We start from the raw sequence: 23,025 nt of genomic DNA, 5'->3' as shown, positions 1-23,025 counted from the left end.
TTATCAATTGCGAAAATTAGAACCCTCCTGAAAATTATGCATAAATGTATAGAGGAGTGATTAATGCCAGAAATTGGGAAGGTTAGATAAACCTTGGTGTATTGCTTAATTGGCAGACAAAAACTACTCCATTTTGGAGGTAAGAATGTTCTAATTGAAACAAAGGAAAAAACCCGGAAAATCCCAGTAGGACCAGCAGTATCAACAGTGTGTTTTACAGTAAACAACTTGGAGCCTTTTCAAACCACTGTCTATAATAAGACTATGCAATAACAATTACAGCTAAATCTATGAATGAAACACCACAGTCAGATATTTTAATTTCAGAGTTAGAAGAAATGTTGAATTTTTCACATATTACTAAATTGTGCTGAGTCTAGGTTGGAGTTCTCAATTCACATAACAGTTTAAAAGAAATGTCTTCTATACCATTACTTTGCAAAACCACTCATTTTTTGTCTTCCTGCTGCCTGGAATGCCTTCATGGGAGTTATTCAGAACAGATTAAAGTGTTAATGGCATAAAGTAATTTATCTGGATTGTAAAATAGAGCAGGATTTTAGCAGTACACTAAAGAAATATTAGTAATTTTCTATTTCTTATAAGAGAATATTACACCATTATGTAAAAGGCGTGAATCAGAAGGGCTACTGCCTACACTGAAAACTTAAAACCTCATAAGAGATTTTAATTTCTTGAAGAGTGAGCAATTGAAGAATTTTTTGGTGTGGCTTTTCAGTACACACATATTAAAAAAAAAATACCAAATCAGTACAAAAGAAGAAATTAAACTAAGCAGTGAAAGTGCTCTTCTGGTGCTACAGTCTTGTGCAGTTTTTCAGAATATCTTGTGATGCCAAAACCTGTGAAGACCTGTATTTTGTTCTTTATTAAATACCCCCAAACCAACAACAGCTGGATGACTAATTCAGAAGGAATAAGGTTGGCTTTCTAGAAAAACATACAGGACTCTTAGGTTTACTGTTTAAATCAGGGAGGCCAAAGCTCAGTTTGAACTTCGTTTGGCAACTTTTGTAAGTAATAATAAAAAATGTTTATAAAAATATATTAATAGCAAAATGTAGGGTAAGACCAGCCTTTGTTCTCTACTGGATGTGTAACTGCAGATAAGAAGGCAGAAGTGGGATCCATCCTAGGCTGATGAGGGAGCTGGCAGATGAGCTTGTGAAGATGCTCTCCATCATTTATCAAAAGTCCTGGCTCACTGGGGAGGTTGCAGATGACTGGAAGCTGGCTAATGTGATGCCCATCTACAAAAAGGGTGAGAAGGAGGATGCTGGTAATTATAGGCCAGTCAGCCTGACCCCAGTACCTGGTAAGGCAGTGGAGCAGTTCATAGTGAGTGCCATCACACAGCACTAGAATGATGGCCAGAGTGTCAGACCCAGCCAGCAGGGGTTTAGGAGGGGCAGGTCGTGTTTGACCAACCTGGTCTCCTTTTATGACCAGGTGACCTGCCTGGTGGATGCAGGAAAGGCTGTGGATGCTGTGTACCCAGCAAGGCCTTTGACACTGCCTCCCACAGCATTCCCTGGAGAAGCTGGCAGCCCATGGCTTGGACAGCAGCACTCTGGGCTGGGTTAAGAACTGGCTGGATGCTGGGCCCAGAGAGTGGTGAATGGTGCTGCATCCAGCTGGGGATCAGCACCAGTGGGGTCCCTCAGGGGTCTGTGCTGGGGCCAGTCCTGTTCAATATTTTCATTGATGACATGGATGAGGGTGTTGAGTCTTTTATTAGTAAATTTCTAGATGGCACTAAGCTGGAAGTGTGTGTTGATCTGTTGGAAGGTAGGAGGTTTCTGCAGAGAGACCTGGAAAGTTTGGATGCATGGACAGAGTCCAGTAAGATGAGGTTTAGTAAGTCCAAGTGCTGAGTCCTGCACTTTGGCCACAACACCCCCCTGCAGTGTTACAGGCTGGGGATGGTGTGGCTGGACAGTGCCCAGGCAGAAAGGGACCTGGGGGTGCTGGTCCAGACTGAACATGAGCCAGTGTGTGCCCTGGTGGCCAAGAAGGCCAATGGCCTCTGGCCTGTGTCAGGAACTGTGTGGCAGCAGGAGCAGGGAGCTCATTCTTCCTGTACTCAGCACTGGTGAGGTCACACCCTGAGTGCTGTGTCCTGTTCTGTCCCCTCAGTTTGGGAAGGACATTGAGACACTTGAGCACATCCAGAGGAGGGAACGAGGCTGGAGAGGGGCTGGAACACAAACCCTGTGAGGAATGGCTGAGGGAGCTGGGGGTGTTCAGCCTGGAGAAAAGGAGACTCAGGGGTGACCTTATCACTCTGTACAGCTCCCTGAAAGGTGTTTGTAGCCAGGTGGGGTTGGTCTCTTTCTCCAGACAGCAACTGACAGAACCAGAAGATGCAGTCTTAAGCTGTGCCAAGGGATGTATAGATTGAATATTAGGAAAAAGATTTTACAGAATTGTCTGCCAGGGAGGTGGTGGAGTCACCATCCCTGGATGTGTTTAAAAAAAGATTGGATGTGCCACTCGATGCCGTGGTTTAGTTGAGGTGTAAGGGCATGGGTTGGACTTGATGATCTTAGAGGTCTCTTCAAACCTAGTGATTCTGTGATTCTGTGATTCTGTGAATTCATATCAACTGCCAAATTGTTGCACAGGATAAAAGAAAACAAAAGTTCATGCTGAGATGTATAAACAGGAAAATAGTCTTCTGTGAGCAATGTAAAAGAAACCTTGTTTTCCTTTAAGCACTGAAGGAACCTTAGCTGATGCATGGTATCCACTTTTGGAGAGTTAACCACAAATTCAATATGTTCTAAGTGGAGGGATGCTCATTAAGAAAAAAAAAAATATTGATTTTAGGTTCAAGGCCTATATAGAAGAAGGTATGAAGGAATGTAGTGAAAACCATATTAAAAATAAAACCAGGAAAGTTTTGCTTGGTTGGATTTAATTTTAGTATATCATATTTACTCTAATTCTTGTCTATAGAAAAATGTGGCTGGAATCTAAGAAACTGTGCAGAAAAAATGACTGGAAAAAACGTCCTCTTTTTTTTTCTCCTCACCATCATTGGCTACGATGATGGCAGTCTAATGTCTAGCTTGTGTTTTCTGCTTAATGGTGAGAGACACTCCTGAAACAGTGATCTTAAATGTTCTTTTTTGTGATTTTGATTTCATGTGTTGTCTTGTTTTGCCTTTGGCAAGCTAGACTTGAATTCTAATTCCTCATATTTATTTTGCACTTTACCTTCGTTCAGGCTAATGTTTTTCTATGATGGTGTTTTCTACAGGATACTATTTAAAGATCGTTCTAACAAGTGAGAAGTCATTGCATTTTTGCTACATGTTAATAGTACATATGTTATGTTCAGAAATATAACAGATTTTCAGCATGGTATTTATAACTAATACCTAAGAGATTTTAATGGAAACTACTATTACTACTTTATTAACAGTATTTTTAAAATCTAAGCAGCCAGTTATTCCTTTGAGCATAAATATATGAACTTTTCTGTATTTCTCTCTCGACAAGGCAACTGCCAAAGAGATTTCTTCTTCAGACTGTTGTAGTGGCTTAGGTTAATTGTCTGACCAAACTTGTCAGACTGATATGATATTCAGCATGGCATTTTGAACTGCTCTTCTTTCTGATAAATGTCCAATGTTACAAGAGTAATATTTACTCAAAAAGCATGTGTTTACTATGTAAATACTCAGCAATACCAATATCATTAGCCTGAAATAGAGGGGTTGGCGCCTTTCAGAAAACAAAATAAGATGATCAGAGGTTTTCAGGAAGGATGCCTTGAAGCAATGGCCCTAAAATATCACTGTAATTCAAGCAGAAGATGTTGTTCCTGGCAGCTTGTGGCAGTACCAGCGAACTGTACAATCCTTGGTTTAATGTTTGAATTGTGTAGCATTGTGTAGTACTGTGTAGTATTGTGTAGTAAGTTATTTTATTTTCCTAAAAGGGAATTCCATTTGAATAGCAACACTAATGAAAAATCAATTTTTTTTCATAGTTTACATCTTATATTCAAAGAGAAATTTTCCTTTTCGTAGCCCTAGACTGGTGTCTCATCCTTTCCACAGCTGCCTCAGAGATGAGTTTGTGTCCATCTCACATATTAACCATGGTTGATAATATGATGTCAAAAAACAGGTTTTAGTTTATATTTTTACTGCCTTTTTTCCAGTTTCCTGATCCTCTTCTTCAGATAAATCATGCCCTTCTACCCCAAGCATCTTAATGACCTTTTTCTGAAATCACTTAAATAAGTGTGTCAGTGTTAGTGGGGTTTTTTTTATTTGGTTTGAATTTTTAATTGTTTATATTTGTTTAGATTTTCATTTGTCTGGTTGGTTGGTTTTGTGGTTTTTTTTGAATTTTTTTTTTTTTTTTTTTGTTTTGTTTTGTTTTGTTGTGGTTTTTTTGGGTTTTTTTTTTGGTTTTTTTTTTGGTTTTTTTTCATTTTATTAGTCTTTGGAACTACTATTCCTTTCAACTAATTTTATCTGTGTAGAATTGCAGGCAGTCAGGTCATCTTCCTTCAGAATCAATTAAATTCTAGGCAGTCATTCATCCTATTTGACAAGATGTCTGTCTTACTTTACCATACTTCTTCCTTTTTTTCAGTTATTAATAAATACTTTTCATAAGACTAGTCCAAGACTTGGAGGACACTGCTAGTAGTTTCCCTTGTCTGACAATTTCCTTTAATGTAGTCAAATCATTAGGTAATTTATATTCACTGACTTAAGAATTTCATCAGTATATCATCCATTGTTTAATTTTAAACTCTTTATTTCTCAAGCATAAGAAAGATAATGTAAGTTTAAGAGGCTGTGACTGCAAATTGTATGCACTATTCTGTTCAATCATAAGTGAATTTTTTTCCTATACAAAGGACAACATTAGTATTACTCCAGAGTCTTCCATTGAGAGATCTTTTTCAATAGAAATGGTACTACTTTATCAACATTTTATAAGCTTGTACTTAATTCACTAAAATTTAGAAAAGGAAATTGCTCACAAGTACAGAATTATTTTTTTCTTAAAATTAAAAATACACTATTATTGCAGCTGCTACCACCTGTATCAAAGTAGACAATTTTCAGGAATTTTCTCCTGGGATATAGGAGAGTTAAAACTGTACAATTTTTACTAATTATTCCAAAGTCTTAAAACCCCCATTCATGGGGAAACAATGACATCCCACAAATTCTTGTTATTATTAAGAAGTAAGAAGATGATTATTTTTTATTATTTTATTAATAAAATTTAATAATTTATTAATGCTTCTTTTAGGCATTTTCATAGAACAGAAAAAAAAATACATTCCAAATAAACATATCCTGAAAGGAATCATACTCTGTCACCAAAGAGACTAGGAGGAGCAGCTAAAAATTAAATGTAGTCATAAAGAACACATTAAAATTGTTTACATATCCTGCAAAAATATTGCCTTTTGTTTTGCATATCCTGCATAATATTTAGCATAAATAGCAAAAATGTTTAATGAGAACCACACTTATCACAGCAATTTTTTTTTTCATAGGGTAACAAAACCAAAACCACCTCCAGAATAGATGCTGACATGGGAGGAAAAGTGACTTATTTTAATAGGTGGAGTTTTATCATGGAATGACAGATCCCAGATCAAAGGATACAAATGGCATAAAATCTTTTTATATTACCAAACATGGAAATTAAAAGATCAAAGTGCTCTCATCTGCAGTACTGAATAAAACAGTTCCATCAAGAAATCAATAAAGGATAGGTTCTGTGTTTGGCCAACAGTGCCAATAAAACTGCAGCTACAGATCTGTAGCAGATAAAGCTGAAACAACTTCATTAGGTTACTTAGTCCACATATCTCTTTCATTCTGTGATCAAATACAGGTTTCTAAGGAAAGGAGGGTGAATAATGACAGACTAATAAAAGCAATCACTAGAGTCTGCTAGTAAGGAGACATAATAACACACCACCCTCCTACTCCCACTGCCCTTTTCCCAGCATTAAAATAAATGACAGCTAACTAAAGAGAAAAAGAACAGTCTGAGAAGGGAAATCAAATCTTTTCAACATAGTATAGTAGTATGGGAAGTACAAACTGGTAGGAGAAACTAAAAACCACACCAAAGAATTTTGGTGGGTCTTTTCTTCTGCCCTTTAATTTATTTTTTTAATGTATTAAGTATCCCCTTTAACTTCATTAAAGATCCCCTCTTTGCCTACTTTGCTTTTTCATTCTTTCTGAATTGGTATTTGGAACTTCAAGTCTCATTTTTGTTTGGTTATTTGAAACAGGATCCCTGCATTTACATTGACACTTGACCTAAGCAAACCTTAGCTCTGTAAACCATGATGATTCTAGGAGCAATGGAAAGAAAGGTGTCATTTACAATTGGATTGTGTTCCATCTTCCTGGCTGATATTTGCCTTTTCATTCTATTTCAGTAACTGAAGGAATTGCCAATAATCTTACGCAGTTTTTCACTTCCCTTTCACACCCCCATCTTATCTCAGTCCAAGCAGCCTTTTTCTTGTGATTTAAAAAATCACAAACTTTTGTCATGCTGGTTAATCTGGCTAGGTTTCTTCCACAGGTGTTAGACAAACAGGTTGGTTTAGATGTTCATTCAATGCAGGAGTTGAATTCTGGCGGCAGGCTTACACTTTCATTTTCTGCATGCAGCTTAATTGGATCTGGAACATAAAAAGGCAGTTAAAAAATTCCAGCAAAAATGGATTCCTTTAAAATGGTTCTCTATTTAGTAGTCTCTGCTAACATTCCCTATGATGTTTTCCCTGAGAATCTTTGTCAAATAAGCCAAATTCTCTTTGTGTTAACTGAGGCTACCTTCTTTTCCCATCAAACATGACATTCCCTCCCACAGCTTTTTCTTTCCTAATCCCTTTTGGACAAGCAGCATTCACTCACATCTTATGTTTTTCTTAGTAGCATAGATAAAACTCATTATTATTTTGGTCTCAGCGCTTCTCTTGCTTTTTTTTCTGTCATCCATCCAAATAATAGTTGGTGCTCCTTAACTATTTCATACCTCTCTTACTAATTTCTCTACCACCCACTTCTTGGAGAGGTCAGAAAGCTCCACATGAACACCCTGTCAGGGGAATACCTAAGTATGTAGCCCATGCCAAGACTGTTCCATAGGCATCTGAAATCTTCTGCAGTGGTTTGGTATTAAAAACCTTCTCTAGCCACAAAGGACATCAGAGACTAGAGAAGATGTTTCACTACAGACATCTTTTTCTACATTAAAATAACAACAAATTGCAGAAGTCAGCACTTTAATGAGAAAAAGCCAAGGATTACAAACTGTTCTACATAAATATGAGCCAGTGACAATTTAAATACACTCAAATAAAAATGCAATTCTAGCTAAAACTCTTATTCAAATTAATATGAAAAATGGAAAATTGAGATGGAAAACATAAAATTAAAACACTTTCCTTCAGTAGTAATTCTTTTATCAATGCCTTCCTCCCTAACAAATAATGTTATATCTGCCCACTCTAAGTCTTGTAGGTACTTCTGCAGGGCCTGTAGGCTGCCAGTAGAAACAGATATCAGAGCCCTGCAGACCACTTCAGTGTCCTGGTGGTATCCAGTATGTGCTTAAGGTAAACCCCTAAGATTATTACCTGTGTCCAGATTTGAGATCTGGCAGCATCTGGATACACATGAGTAGCTAACAGCAGCTTCAGGCAGCTGTCACTAGACCATCTGCAGGAGTGACATGTAATAGGCTAACAGATAATGCAGAGCACTGCCACTTCCCTGCAGAAATTTAATGGCAGAATTTGCCTAATATGTATCTTGCTTCGGGTAACTGTGCAATACCTATTGCTTGGGGCTAATGCACAAATAAGATAAAATGTTAAGGGAAATTTTGCTGAAATTGAAAGTATGAGAAAAAAAAAGAAGGTTTTGCATACACCATTTCTTTGGAAGGAACACTTAGAACATTTTAAACTAACAAAATATGACTCACCTGAACACAATTATTAGGGTAAGTCATCCATAAGAAACAATTTGTTCCAAACTAAAAATGATATTACTATAGATAATCTCAATGATGATCATAAGGCCTGAAATTACTTATTATATATGTAAGGATTAAAGGACAGGAGAACAAGATAAAATGTTCTGATAGGAGGAGCTCAAGCATCAAATTATGCATCCTAGGGCAAACCTCTACCGAGGTGACTTAAAATATTTACACAAAAAATGCTCAGAGAGAAAGATTAAATATCTCTCAATCAAGGTGTATTTCTAATTTGCTCTTGGAATGTGATATTTCAGGCTGAAGCTACCAAAATTTGCTGCCCATTAAATGTAACAAGAGATTGTTCTGCTTCATTATTTCTGAATTTGCTGAAGATCTGATTAGAGGGCACATTGATAAGGTGATAGCATAGAGAGGGCACTTTGAGGGCAATCATTAAAATCTGTAGGCATACTAGCAACTTGAGGTAGATCACAACAGGAATTCAGCACACTAAACTACACCACATACTGCAATAGAATATGTACAAGGGAGGAACAGTCTGAAAATAAGCTAATATTTCAACATAAAGATTTTTGATCTAAAAGTTAAGGAAAGAATCCTGGTTATAAAAGTCACAGCAAGTCTAAGATTCATTAACTGCTATACTAAAGAAATACAATGGCAAATGCTAGTGCAGAAAAACAAAGATATCAAAAATGTGATAGTTAAATATTTTTAGCATGGGTGAAAATGTCAGCAAAGATACAAAATTAAGGACTTCAGGATATACCAGCAAATAACTCCAGATTTCACAGGTGCATCATGAGCTTTATTAAGGATTATGGATCTCTGCCATGGTATGTGATTCTTGTCACAGGGTAAGCAAGAAGCTATGTCACTGCTTTTCCCTCCAGTCCCACCTATATACACTCTAAGTGGATTCACTGGTTAAAGTCCACATCTCCATGTCTTGATTGCCTATGTTAGATATTCTGGTACCTGCAGTGCCTCCCTCTTTTCTTTTACAGCCCACTCATGCTCAACATAGGAATTATCTTTAAATTTATACACTGAACTACACAGATGACTTATCTTCCTGAAGGTTTTGAATACTTCAAAAATATGTCCAAAGGAGATGACAAGTGACATAATGAAGAAAAATACAAGTATATGATGCTTAATACAATAAGTACAGAGATAGCCCAAAGCACTCACACAATTCTTAAACATTTCCAGAACTGATCATTATTTCATATTAGTAGCAGCAACCGCTTCTTTTAAGTGCCACTTGAAACTATCAAAAGTAGTTAGCTTCAAAAGAGTTTTTTTAAAAGTTAAATTTAGATAAAATGAACATTATGACTCACTGAAATACCCACTAGATTTCTTTCTTATAAAGGACAAACAAACGAAGCAGCAGTTTTGACAGGAGGTATTCAAGCAATAAATGATACATACTGTACTAAACTTCAAGTATGATGGGTAGAAATAATAGACAGACTTCAAAGGTTTGCATAGAAAAGAAGAATGTCATAGCTCTTGGGAGTAAAAACATAGGAGCAGAAAGTTAATATAGTGAGCTTTGTGCAGATAGTCTAAAACTGTCAAAGCCTGACCCCTTTAAAATAGAGTTGTTAGAACAATTAATTCAGAGGGAAATAATAAAGTCATAATGAGGTGACAGTGAAGGAAAATCCTTTTCTCAGTTCTGAAAAAGGATATATTATTTTATCAAGTGAAAATCTCATAGGGATATCTTTATAAGATGTGTAGCATATAAAAACAATTTGAGAAGATTATTTAAGCTGAACAGGTACATAGTTTGGAAAAACACAGAAGATGAAGGAAAGGTGTCACTTGATTGCTCCAATAAATTTTGGGTTTGAACTTCATCACTTGCTCTTCCTTAAGTACAGCTTTTCGTCTTATAGCTTATACAGCTTATACAGCTTATAAGGAACATTTCCAGTGAAATTCCAAATGATCTGAACATAGCCTAAGTTTATTTTGCCAAAATGTATTGCTCAAAATAAGACAATTGCACATTATTTTCACTTTCTTTTGATTTTAAATATTTAAATAAATCCATCCTATTCTTTTAAGTCTCGATCTGTCTACAAGCTGTAGCATAGTTGAATTCCTAGAGTCATAGAATTACAGAATACTTTGGGTTGGAAGGGACTTTTAAAGGTCACCTTGTCTAATACCCCCTGCACGAGCCGTGACATCTTCAACTCTATCACATTGCTCAGAGCATTATCCAATCTGAACCTGAATGTTTTCATGTTTTCAGGGATGAGCCATACCTCTCTGGGCAACTGTTCCAGTGTTTCATCACCCTCAAAATAAAAAACTTATTCCTTGTATCTAGTGTAAATCTAATCTCTTTAAGTCTAAAACCATAGCCCCTTGTCCTATTGCAATGGGCCTTACTAGAAAGTCTGTCCCCACCTTTTTTATAAGTCTCTTTCAAGTACTGGATTGAAATAATTTGCATTAGTGAACGGTGATCTGAATGTTCTTCATTATTTTTATTAAGATTTCAATCATTAGCATGTGTTTTGTATTGAGCAAGAACAACAACAACAACAACAAAAAAAGCCAGATCATCCAGTCTGGGCAAAACAGATAATGAAAATCTGTCAGTATTCCAAATTTTCCTGTGTATCATAGACCATATTTGCAGCTTGACACATTTCTAGAATAAAGTTCTGGGCCCAAATATTTAGTCTTCCTTACAGAAGGAGCACTGAACACTATATAAACTGTTTGTTAAATACACTCATATTTGAAGAATAATGTATTTTTTAGATATCTCCCTATTGCTGCTAAGGACAAACACGCTGTTTGTATCTATTCAAATATTTGCTAGCATATTTTCTTTTGTCTCAAGGCCTTTCCCTAAAGTAAAACCAGCAAAAAGGTTGGAGTAGGGGATTTTTCAGTTGGCAATACTACTGCAATTCAATTTTGTAAAACTGTTAAAAGAAGGCTCCAAAAATTGATACATTTCCCCCCCTCAGGCAATTTTTTTGTGTTGCAGGGCTTCTAAGCCACTTGTTATCATTCCATTTACACTGGCTTCGTGCCACTGGTTTTTGTGGAGGTGCTGTGATACTCTAATATAAAGTGAGCCTATAAAAGCTAGAGAAGTGGAAATGTGGGTGATCTTTCAGTTATTAGTACCTGGCCTGTCAAAAGGATCCTCTTCACAGACTTTTCCCCTGTCTAAATTTCATTTAGGAAAGGCATAAAATACAATTTGTTTTCCTTTGATAGAGTTTTGAGGGTTTGTGAGTTCCAGTTTGTTTCTTTGGTTTCGGGGTGGGTTTTTTTTATAGTGGTTCTGTTTGTTTGATTTTTGGTTTGGTTTGGTTTTTTTTTTTTTTTCAACTGAAGAGTTCTGTGCAATTTTTCATACCCAAACAGCTCACAAGTGGGAGCAAGAATATAATATACAGCATTATGGATGTTCCATAATGGATTTTTAAAAGTTTAAAATAAAATTCATCCTCATTTATTCTGAAGTTGAAACAACAGTTCATTGTTGTAATATTTTTCCCAAGCTGATGTGGATCTCTCTCTAAAGCCTTCTGACATAGGAAATGCAAGCTAGCTTCACAAGTGAAGTTATGTAAAATAACAGATTCCTATATACATTTATGTGGAATACCAGGACACACTTTCCAAAAAGATCACTGATGTGACATCTATATGTGAGAGTAAACAGACATAACTCACATAATGAAGCTTAAAATGACTAGTGCAAATGTTTTTTTAAGAACATATCTTAACTGTTTGACAAGACATGGGTGACAAAATCCCTGGAAGATCTTTGTTTTCGTGACTCAATTTCTGGTTATGTAATCAAATAACTCAGAATAAATTACTTTACTTAAAAGTTTCAGCTGTTTTGTTTTTTTTTTTCTTAAGCACAAAAAGTCATTAGCTTTATAGTAAGTGAAATAACTTCTTTTAAAGGTAAAACATTAGTTTTAGTCCTCTGGCAGTAAGGGTTTATGGTATCACTTTGATTTTTGGCACTCTAGAGTCTTGCTTTTTTTCTGTCCAGTTTTATCAAATATTAGGCGATGTTTTCTCTCCATGTCATTTATCACATAGACACATGAAGCCATTTATGTGGCTGCATTCTGTGTACAGCAGGTAGAAACAGCAATAAAATAGAAGGCACTTCTGCATGGCCATAGTGCAGTGCTGTGGCCCGTTGATTCATTTATTCAGGGTTGGCAGTCCCAGTGACGCTGGGCACTCGAGACATGAGCTGGCTGTTTTCTTCTGTTGGTGCCCGTGACCGTGGGGAAGTGCAGTGATTTCCCACTAGGCAAGTCCTTCTCTGCGTGAGTAACAGCCCCACTAGCGCATCCACCAGCAGCTCTGGGAATTGCTCTCTCCCCGCCTGGTCCCACCAGGATGGAGCCACTGGAGCCACTGGAGCCACCGGAGCTTGCTGGTGGCCTGCCTTTGCCAGCAGCTGCACCCTGGAAGCCCTTACCCACCTCCCATGCCTGGGAGCTGCCATCTCTTCAGTTCCCCTCCCACCTGGGTGCTGGTTTGGTCAGGTCACCTCGTGTGCTCCTGCTCCCTTAGGAACCCACAGAACTGCAGGCACAAACTGCTGGGCACCATCAGGGCGTCCCACAGCAGGCATGGACCTTTGCTGCCATGGCTCCTTGGTGGCACCTAGAGAGACCAACTGCTTTTCTTTAAGGCCAAATATATCAAAAGCATTCATCTTGTTATTAGCTTATTTCTGCTTATTGAATGGACTTGGTGAGTTTGGGTAATAAGGAACCTTCCTCTACTAGCAAAATATTAATGTTATAATTCCTGCAATTTATTTTTAATTAAGCTTGAACAATTTGCTCTCTTTATCTTCCCTTTTTCTGTGACATAAAGAAAAAGTTGAGGCTGGGGGCAGTGGGATTAAATATAAATTAAATATATATATATTTGTCTTCTGTAACAGAAAATCAATTATAAATTATGGATCTTGTACTAATCTCATAGTAGCTTCTTCTGCTACCTATATGTATGAGATAATGTCTAAGGTTTTAAATGTCCTCTCCTTTTAGGCAACACAATGGATGTAAATTATTAAGATAAAACTCTGTGATTTCATGTGGCAGGTAAAAGCCTGTTTTTTTTGAAAGGAGGTGCTGATCTTTTGGCTTGAAGTACCATTTGGTGTTGTACCCTGTGGGTAACTCTTCTTATTGCTGACAGCAAGTGGCTTTGTAAAAGGTCATGTTATGGACATGTGTCCTGTAAAGGTGCTGTCATAGCACTGCTGCTGTTTTCTGTGGAATAATTGGAGTTAACAGCTTCTTGTAAATAACTGTGGTAGCTTCTCTTGTGCCCAGATATCGAGGTAGCTTAAACTGATTCTAATTACTAATGGGTAAGATAACATATTAATTACCTGACTTTGTAATTAATGAATTGAGGTGCCCTGAAGTGTTCTGTGGTTGTATCATAGAGGCCGTACAGGGTGTGGGTGCCCGGGCTCCAGCAGGGACTGCAGAGCTCCGTGAGGGGAGGACACAGCTGAGCCATGGCTGGGGCGGGGGCACCTCGGGAAACACATGTGAGAGGGGACAGAAAACACCACAGAGAAAACGAGAGGAAAAACAAGTGGGAGACAAGCTTTGAGACCTCCAAGGTGAGAGGAGGAGGGGGAGGAGGTGCTGCAGGCCTGGAGCAGAGATTCCCTGCGGCCTGTGGGAGAGCCTGTGGTGGAGCAAGAGGAGGAAGTTTCCTGAGGATACCACAGACTGTGGAAAGCCCAGGCTGGAGCAAGGTAAAACTGTGAGGTGGCAGAAGCTGCAGAGCAGCTGTGGATGAGCCCCCACTCCCTGCACTGGTTAAGGGAAGAGGTGGAGATGTTGGGAAAGGTAGGAATGAAGTTGACCCTGGGGAGAAAATGTTTTGATTAATCTATCGTTGTTTCTCAGAGTCCAAACATGTTTTAGTTGGAAATAAAAGAAACTAATTTTCCCCAAGTCAAATCTATTTGGCTCATGACAATAATTAACAATTGATCTCCTTGTCTGTATCCTGACCCAGGAACATTTCTGACTTATTTTTTCCTCCCATCCTGTTGATGAGGGTTAGTGAGTGCTGTGGTGTGACGCTGGCCACAGGCCAGGGAACCACGCGAGTCATTTGCTTACCCTCTCCTGGTACAGTTGGGCAGAGAAAAAGGAACAAAATTAACTGAGGGCTCGTGAGTTGAGATAAGGATTGTGAGAAAAAAACACTCTAAGGGCAAGACAGGTTCAAATTTAAAGGTACAAAGTAAATTTGTTTTAAACAGAGCCAGAAAAGGCTAATGAGAATAAAATAAGGCCTTTAAACCACCTTTTTTTGCCCCCAGCCCCTCTCTCCCCACTGATAGCGGAGGGAGACAGGGTGTTGGGGTTTTGGTCAGTTTGTCAGTCAAGGTCTTCTGCTTACCCAGAGAGAGGAGTCTTTTTCCTGTTATGCCATGGTTTTCTGTTATGCTGTAACAGAACCGTGGGGTCCGTCCCATGGACAGTCATCCCAAGACTGTTGTGACATGGATCACTCATCCATGGTGTGCAGTCTTTTAAGGATAGGATGCTCTACTTTGGAAGCAAGGGCTCTGTCTCTGGAAGCAGGGGCCCTCTCTCTCTATTCGGGTCTCCCACTAGACCACAGCTTTCCCTGAATCCACCCCTCTGACATGAGCACTTTTCCTATGCAAGTGAATTTCTGCATTTCTTCTGGACTTCATGCATTACAAGGGAATAGTTTGTTTTACTGTAGTCCTCACCACAGCTTGCAGAGGAATCTCAGCTCCAATGCTTGAAGTAGCTTCTCCTCCTCCTTTTTTTTTCCACTGACCTTGGTGTCGCCATGTTGTTTTCCCTCACATGTCTGTACTCCCTCCTCTTTGACTACAAGAAAAACTGCTGCTTGTAGGTACCATTGTTAATAAGTTCCACTAATGCAAAGATTTTTGCAAAATCTCTCAGAGCCGAGAAGTCAATCTTGTCTAAGTTCCACGTTGGGGAATCACTCACTTGTCCTGCTTCCTCTGCCAGCCAGGCTCTGCCGCCTGCAGCACGGCTGGCTAGGGATGGCCAGGCAGGCAAGACATACAGGCACCTAGGTAGTCTGATGAACTTTTCTATTAAAGACTTTTCTGTAAATGGTTTGTGGATTAGTGCAATATAAAGATCTTGAAAAAATACAATTCAAGTTGACATTCCTGCAGTTTAGTCACATATTTGCCTTATCCTGTAATTTCGACCCACCTCAGAAGATTAGGGTAAACCAGTTTCTTATTAATAGAAACCTTGGGGGAGGTTAGAGTTAAGCAAAACTGAATGACTGGTGTTTGTATGTGTAGGGTTTATTTTAGAGCAATTGTGTTGCAAATGAAAGCAGGTATGTAGCTCTTTTGATCGTTATTATCTTTAGTAATGTAGCAATGTAAAAGGATAAAATGAACACTTTAGAAAATGTATACAAAAAAGAAAGAGAGAAGGAAAGAATAAGAGTAGAAAGACACCACTGCCTATGGATCCAGCAATGAGACTTGATTGTCTCTTGGTCAGAGTCATGGTTGCCATCTTGGTCTGAGCCAGTTATGCCCCATCAGAAGGGACAAACACCTTCAGGCCTACATGTGAACATCCCCTGTGAATGTTTCCTCAGAGAAAGTAGTTGGGGGTGGTTTTAGAACTGAGCCAGTTGTGAAACAGGAGGACATTAAAGGTAAAGAGCACTGCCCTGCCTCTGCAGGGTTTGCTTCTTACCTGCCTTCTCTCTTATGTGGCTCAAAATCCAGCACACATATAACTCTCCTTGTCCCCCTTGGGTGGGTGGGTGGGTGTGCAAACCTGGCCTGACAAAGCACCCTGCTGCATCCCCAAATGGCAAGGATGTTTAAGTCATTAACCATTAACATTCCAGTCTCTCATACCTGTAAGTCTGCAAAACCTTTAAGTGCACTGACTTAGAGGATAAAAGAATGCATTTGTCTTTCGTTAATGAGAATTGCAATGTCAGCCTAAAGAATGATCTTTTGGTATTTCGAGGAGAATGCTATAGAAAAAAATTTATTTGGCTCCTAAGAATCCATATTGTAGGAGTGACACAGAATCAAAGCAGGCTGGTGTAGAAATCATACCAAGAACTCAGGATGTCCACTCACAGCTCAGATAAGTACATTTATGTGAACCAAATCCAGACCAAGAAAACATGAATGAGGGAGCAAAAGCTTTGTAACTCTGCACTGATATAACTTTTTTTTAGTCTTTTTATTGTGAGGTCTTTTTTTGCTTCTCCCATGTAGTGTGAAATGTTGAGGCTAGCTGCTTCTGACTCAAGCTGATTTTCCTTTCTTCCCCTACAATGTATGCTAGTTTCCTGTAATTTAGCAGGAAATACTATATTGCTATTCAAAAAATCCCCAAGCCCATCCCTTAAAACAAGAACTCTTTGAATCACTTTTCAAAGAAGAGAGACATATAAGTAAGATCAGAAAATACATAACTAAATTAATAATGAACTGTCAGAGAGTGCACTCCAGATAGAGGGCAGAAGAGATAACCACTCTAATTTATTAAATAGAACAAGAGGCACATTTCCCTAAAAACTGCAATGTCTGGTTAAGGTGAGAGAACATACCAAAGCATGAGCATAAGATATGGCAAGCCTTATGGAAGTTCTGCAGTTTGAAGACTGAGGGGAAAAGCAACCTGGTTATTTCTAGAATTGGGGTAAATGAGGTGGAAAAGAATAGGAATATTAAGTTGACAAGTACACAGAAGGCAAAAAGATTAAGGCAAACAGCTAATTACCACATGGAAGACAATGTTGCTTAAAAGAAGAAATTGCAGAAAGCTTTTTGCTGAGTTACGTCACCTTGACTGTATGCCTTTATCCATATTTAAAGCTTTTCTTGCTTTGATCTCTGACTCTTCTATTTATTTTCCAAAGCTCAAAATTGGCAAGAGATGGGGAACCACCTGTCTGGGGTAATTGAAGCATGGAGTTCCTCTTATGGTTTTTTTATATATGAAAGTGGTCTTTAATAAACCTAATTTTGCTAAGAATATCTAGATCAGTGACACTGCTCTCTAGTATTTTGTTTATAGTTATTTGTCTTCTGTAGTTCTGGATGCCAATTAATGAACTATAACATAATTGTCCCATAAATTTCAAGGCCAGGGTCTTGGTTTTTTTTTTTTCATTTTATATTCGTTTGGTTTTTTTACAGACATGGGTTGTCTTAAAAAAAGGTTTTTTGGTAGGCTTTTTATGTTTCTTTATTTTTTTGCTTTTTTTTTAATGACCTCAATGTCTAAGAAGTTCTTTGAGAGTGAAATTTGAACAAAAACTGGTGTTCTGGCAGAGTTATCTTATACATACTCAATCACAGATCCCTATTGCATAATATAGAAATTAACTAGGGATTAGCTAAGCTACCAGTATAGTTTTGTTTTTGTGGGACAGTAATGGTGTCATATCTTACTTATGAGAAATTATTCATTAAAAAATATCTCACTAGTATCAGCCAAGTCTAACAAATTGTGTTTAGTGATGTTTCAGTAAAGGATCTAAACATTTTTCTTTAATTAATTTTACCCTCAAAAATATCCAGATTTTGGGAAATTGTTTTATAATCAGTATTGCAATGTAATTATAGCTTATACAAAATTCCAGTTTTTTATGTAAAGGTAAGACCACTAGTGAGAGGGGAACTGTAAGGTAATTTTTTCTGAAGCTCTTAAATGGAAGTGTGGTGGTTTTATTTGTTTTCTTGTTAGTTAATGTTTATCACACTGAACATATGACATCCATGTTTTTTCTGAAGCAGCACCAGCAGCAGAAGGATAGATAGGATAGTCTAAGCTATATCAAATTATAGTATCTCTGAGTGAGTCAAGGCCTGAGTAGCTACTTCTAGGTGTCCTAAATTTACCTGTCTTCATCTTAAAATGAGTCCTAACACACAAAAAAAAAGTCTTTAGTAGGTACAAACAGGTCTGTCATTCATTGTTTTCTGGAGAGTGCTTAGACGTGTTAGCATAGGAGAGTTTTAAAGGTCAAGAACATGTTTGAAATTTTGCAGTAAATGTTTAGAGATGTGTCAGGATGAAGCCCATAATGTGTTATCAGTTCAAATGTGAAAACATGTTTATCATAGTGCTCATCACATCTACTGATGAGCTTTATTACAAAAAATGTTAGTAATTTGTGCCGTTTTATTGCACAGGTTATCTGGATTTCAGCTTCCATCATCTATTGTGAGCACAGGATCTATCCTCACCCTTTGTTTCACCACAGATTTTGCTGTCAGTGCCCAAGGCTTCAAAGCTATCTATGAAGGTAAGAACTCTTCTTGCCGGGTGTTCACTGCACTTAATACATCTTTTTCATGTTGAAATGCAGTGTTTCAATTATGTTTGGGATTTGAGTAATCAGCTGGTATTACATTATCTGTGGGGTTTATTTTGTAGCATATTTAAAATGCTACTTCATCTTGGCTGAAGTTTTGAATTTTAAATTTAATTTAAACTGATACTGCAATTTCTGATGGAATTTTTAAACAAAATTTGTCAGGCATCCAAAGCTGGATTCAGAGATGGATTCATTTAAATGATTTCCTTATTATTTCCTAATTTTTTTTTTAGGCAATGTCTCACTTAAGGGGTGTAATGATAAAAATGAGAGAAGATATGGACCCCAAATGGTCTTGAAAATGAATCATTGTTCTTCTCATGGAAAATTAAAAAGATGACAACAAAACATATATATATATAAAATTAAAAAGGAACAAAAAAAGCAGTTGAAACTTACTTTGTGGAAGGTGTCAGACTGCAGTGATGACTCAATTCTTGTTAGAAATAAGGCCAAGCATTTTTTGTGTCTATCAAGAATTATGCTCATTAAACTGGAATATGATACCTTTTGTATTGCTCAACGTATTAAGAAAATGGTTTTATGATAACTGCAGTTTTTGTTGGGAAAAGTTAACAGGCACACTGATATTAAATCACTTGTTTGATTATAAGGGTGTTTTGGCTATAATTCAGCATTGTTTTCAAACTGAGTGTGGTCTTGCTTTGGTTGTTTTGGGTTTGGTGTGTGTTTGGATTTTTTTTTTACTGATTTTTTTTTTTTTTTTTTAAATTCATGGAAAATGCAGGGCTTCTAATACTTAAAGTTATAGAAGGCTCATTTTCAGATTACTTCTCAAACTCCAAGTGATTTTTCCTATGGTTTCATAGATCTAATCCTTGACTGATAGTGTTTATTCTGAAAAATTTGCCTACAATCAGTTAAGTGCTTGGAATGCTTTTATTGATGCAGTTGATGTGAAACTGAATACAGAAAGTAGTATGGTTTGATGGTAGCTCTTTACTAAGAAGAGAATTTGCAAGTGTGTGAGTCCATTCCATTGGTCACCACTTTCGAGAAAGTCACAATACCTTAGAGATCACAGGTACCTTCAGATGCTTGGTGAGCTTTGATCATGTTTTTCTAGGACTGTTGAAATTTTACTTCCTTTTTTTGACAATGACAACATCTACTCCATATTGATACATATCTTTCTTTCACATCTCGTTAATGTTTTGCTATGACAGTGTTTTTAAAAGCCTCTTCTTGAATTCAACATGCATACTGAGGGGATTACATAGGTGCAAAAAGCAGGGGCGTATGAGGTGTCATGAGTACCTCAAATTTTTTGTTTTCAGTTTTTTCTCTTTGGGTGGGTAGCTCAGAGTATATCTCCCCTTGGCAGCTGTTCTCCCTTTCCTTTGTCTCTCAAAGCTTTATCACCTGGTAAGTCTGCTAATCAGTCTCTTATTTTTTAACTAATATGGAGGTTGTGAGAAACAACTAAGTTTCATTTGCCATAGTCTTTATAAGCTTTGCTAGATAAATTGAAAAGGAATATCAGAAATCATGAACACACCAGGAACAGTTTTTGTTGCCTCAATAGGAAGCTGCTTTCTATGCACCTCTATTATTCTCTTCTGTGAGATGCATGCAATAGCATATTTCATCCTTTTACGCAATCTGAGCATCTTGTTTTTCATATTGAAGAGTACAGTGAAAAAGGCTAAAAGGACATCTCCTGACTGTCAACTTAGGAACACATGCATGGAGCCACAGGCTGTAATATAATGACACTTCCTGCTGGCCTACTTTCTTGTAAAAACCCCAGCAGGAAGAGCTGTAATTAACAGTGACAGACAACACCACTTTCTGGTTAAACAACACTGCCCCCTCTCAGATTTAGGGCTGTAAACCTGGCATTGTCAGTGAACTTTAAATTGACTTCAAAATGTGGCATCCAGATCTGGAAAAAGTGGTGAATGTCACTCAGTGACAGCAATTCAGTGTAAATACAGGCAGTGATTACTAATGGTTCTAGAAGGAACTGTAGCAGTGAGGGGTTAGGTTTATTTTTGTAAAGGCTTGGAGTGATTTCTGCTGCAATGACCAGCTGATTTGCCCCACAGTTTAAGAACTTTCATAACTGTTCTCTAGACTACCTACCTTCTGGCTTCTGTGTCATATATGATTTTAAGACAGGTGTTCAGTTCCTGTAGGACAGGGGAATACAGAACAAATATTACCAGTTAGTAGAAGTCTTTATAATCACTCTGGCAGCTACCCATATCTGGCTAGTTTGCCTTCCTCAACTATATGCCTATCCCTGGTTTTGGCCAGCTCTTGCATTCTTCTCTTGAGTAAGTGAATTACTGTTCCATTGGAACCAAGGGGAGCATTGAAATGCTACTGTATGCTGCTGCCAGCTGAGAGTTTGGGATATTATTGGTTCAGGATGCAGAGTTTGAAAAGCTCAGTAGGGCACTAAACCAGGAAACAAGACAAGTGAACCACTTCAAGGGTGATCAAATGGCCTCTGAAGTTATACCCATACTTATATATCCCTAGCAAACAGAGAACATTACATCCCCATCCCTGGGCTAAGATTCTGACCTCTGCCTTTAATTTAGTATATTCTTCATTTATGACCTCAGTTCCTGTGCAGTAATGACATAACTGGATGCTTTGTGTTTTTAAAATGGAGAAATAAGAATGAAGCTAGTGGAACCACATTATGGCACTGTAAGCTCTTGAAGATTGGTAGTATTTATGTGACTTAATCTGCTGTCACCCATATACTGTGTGGATGTTAACATTAACTAAATCAGATCTTTGTGGCAGTAGTTCAGAGAGTTTAACAAAATACTTATGTAGCTGTGCTGTTACTGAATTCTTAGGCTGAAAGGTAGATTTCTTTACTGGAGCATTCATTCACCAGATATATATGTGTGTTTCTGAGACTCTCTAATATTTTTAACTAATAATCCTTAAAATTTTCTCGGTGGTCATATCAGCTCTCGAAGTTCCGGTACTGGTGGAAACTTGAACTGTTCATATTTTCTAGAAATGAAATTATCTGTGGAAGTTCCAAACATATGATTGTATCAGGGAAAAGAACTATGAACTTCAGAAGTAGTAAGTTCAGTTTATGGCACAAGTCAGCTTAAAACATTAAAAAGATTTTTTTACTAATACAATCCCTGTTTTATATATAAACATAATTTTTTTTTATCAATGGAATTGGAGAATTGAGGGATAGCTCCTCTTTCTATAAATTGTGGTTGTTTTTTTTTATAATTGTAGTGGTTTACATCATAGGAAATATGTTCAGGCTTTTCAAGGACTGTAGAAGGAGAAAACAAAGTACTTGGATTTGTGCAGTTTTGCTTAATTCCCTGGTAAAATCAGTGTAATTCCTACTTCTCTAGAGTGAAGTTAAAAAGACATGTTTTTAAAAAAAGTGCTTTGAGGGCTATATACAGAATTTAAAAATCAACATTGCTATATAATTGTTGTTTTTTTCTTTGGAAACTCAGAAGTATTCCTCCCATGCAGAAAACTTGCTTATGTTTAGCAACAGAGATAAATGCTCTTTAAATTACACTAGTATCTGATATGCTATTCATATTTATAATTTGATGGCCTTCTATTAAAGTACCATGGCCTGCCATTCAGGGAATCCAGCTGTTCAAGTGGCAAAAATGTAGTGAAAGTACAAAACTCATTTCACAGTGTGTTCCTTGTCATCAACATAAAATGAAACATCATGGGGTTTAGCTTGTATTTGGATACACTAGTGTCTACTACTAAACATTAAGATGCCCTCTAAGATTAACAATCCTTGGTTCATTCTAAGGGGTTTTTTTTTTGGTTGTTTGGTTGGATGGTTTTGGGTTTTGTTGTTTTTTTGGTTTTTTTGTTTGTTTGTTTAGTGTTTTTTGTTTGTTTTCTTTGGGGATTTATTTTCATTTTGGCTTTTTTTTGTGTAGGAGCTGGTGTGTGTGGTTGTTTTTTCTTGTTTCTAAACGTATTTTGTAGTGTAGAATTGGTGGACAGCGTTTGAATGACAAACCAGATATACTGGGCTTGGTGTTTGTTCATACCTTTCCTTGACCTCTGTTCTACAGCAGCAGCTCTTCCTTGCCCGAGAAAGAGCTCACGAAGTACGTCCTTCTATTCTACTTGCCTGCAGGCCATATTTTCTTTTTTCTTTTATTCTTTGATTTCTCAAAGCTTTCTGCTCACACCCAGCATTAACATTTATACTGTCAGTCACCTCATTCTCCTTATGCACCTTCCCAAAGCTGCTTTTTAAATCCCTTTTGACATCAACAGTGAAAAGCAGTGATGCACTTCCATGGTATACAGCCTTTGAAGAAATTTTATGTTTTTTTCACCTCTTGCAGGTCTTGTTCTTCCTGAATATCTGTTACATTGTGAAGGATTGTTTTGGTTGGTTTATGTTTTGTGTTGGTTTTTGTTTTATGTTGGGTTTTTTTTTGTTTTTTTTTTGGTTTGATTTTCGTTGTTGTGTTTGGTTTTTAATGCTTCAGTACTTTTGATCGTATAAAATAAACAAAAAAATTGGAAAAATTTCTCCAACCAACTTAGCATGGTTCT

General features: G+C 37.4%; 1 protein-coding gene across 1 annotated transcript in view; it reads left to right on the top strand.

Moving 5' to 3' along the window:
* CSMD1 (CUB and Sushi multiple domains 1) overlaps positions 1 to 23,025 on the top strand; it is a 1,037,656-nt gene that overhangs the window by 308,944 nt on the left and 705,687 nt on the right. Inside the window, exon 3 of the mRNA XM_056488498.1 lies at positions 18,281 to 18,393. Within this exon, the coding sequence (XP_056344473.1) occupies positions 18,281 to 18,393 (113 nt within the window). The remainder of the gene's footprint in view (positions 1 to 18,280; positions 18,394 to 23,025) is intronic.

Source organism: Oenanthe melanoleuca, chromosome 3 (genome assembly GCF_029582105.1).
Source record: "Oenanthe melanoleuca isolate GR-GAL-2019-014 chromosome 3, OMel1.0, whole genome shotgun sequence".
NCBI lineage: Eukaryota > Metazoa > Chordata > Aves > Passeriformes > Muscicapidae > Oenanthe > Oenanthe melanoleuca.
This window is presented reverse-complemented; position numbering and strand designations above follow the sequence as displayed.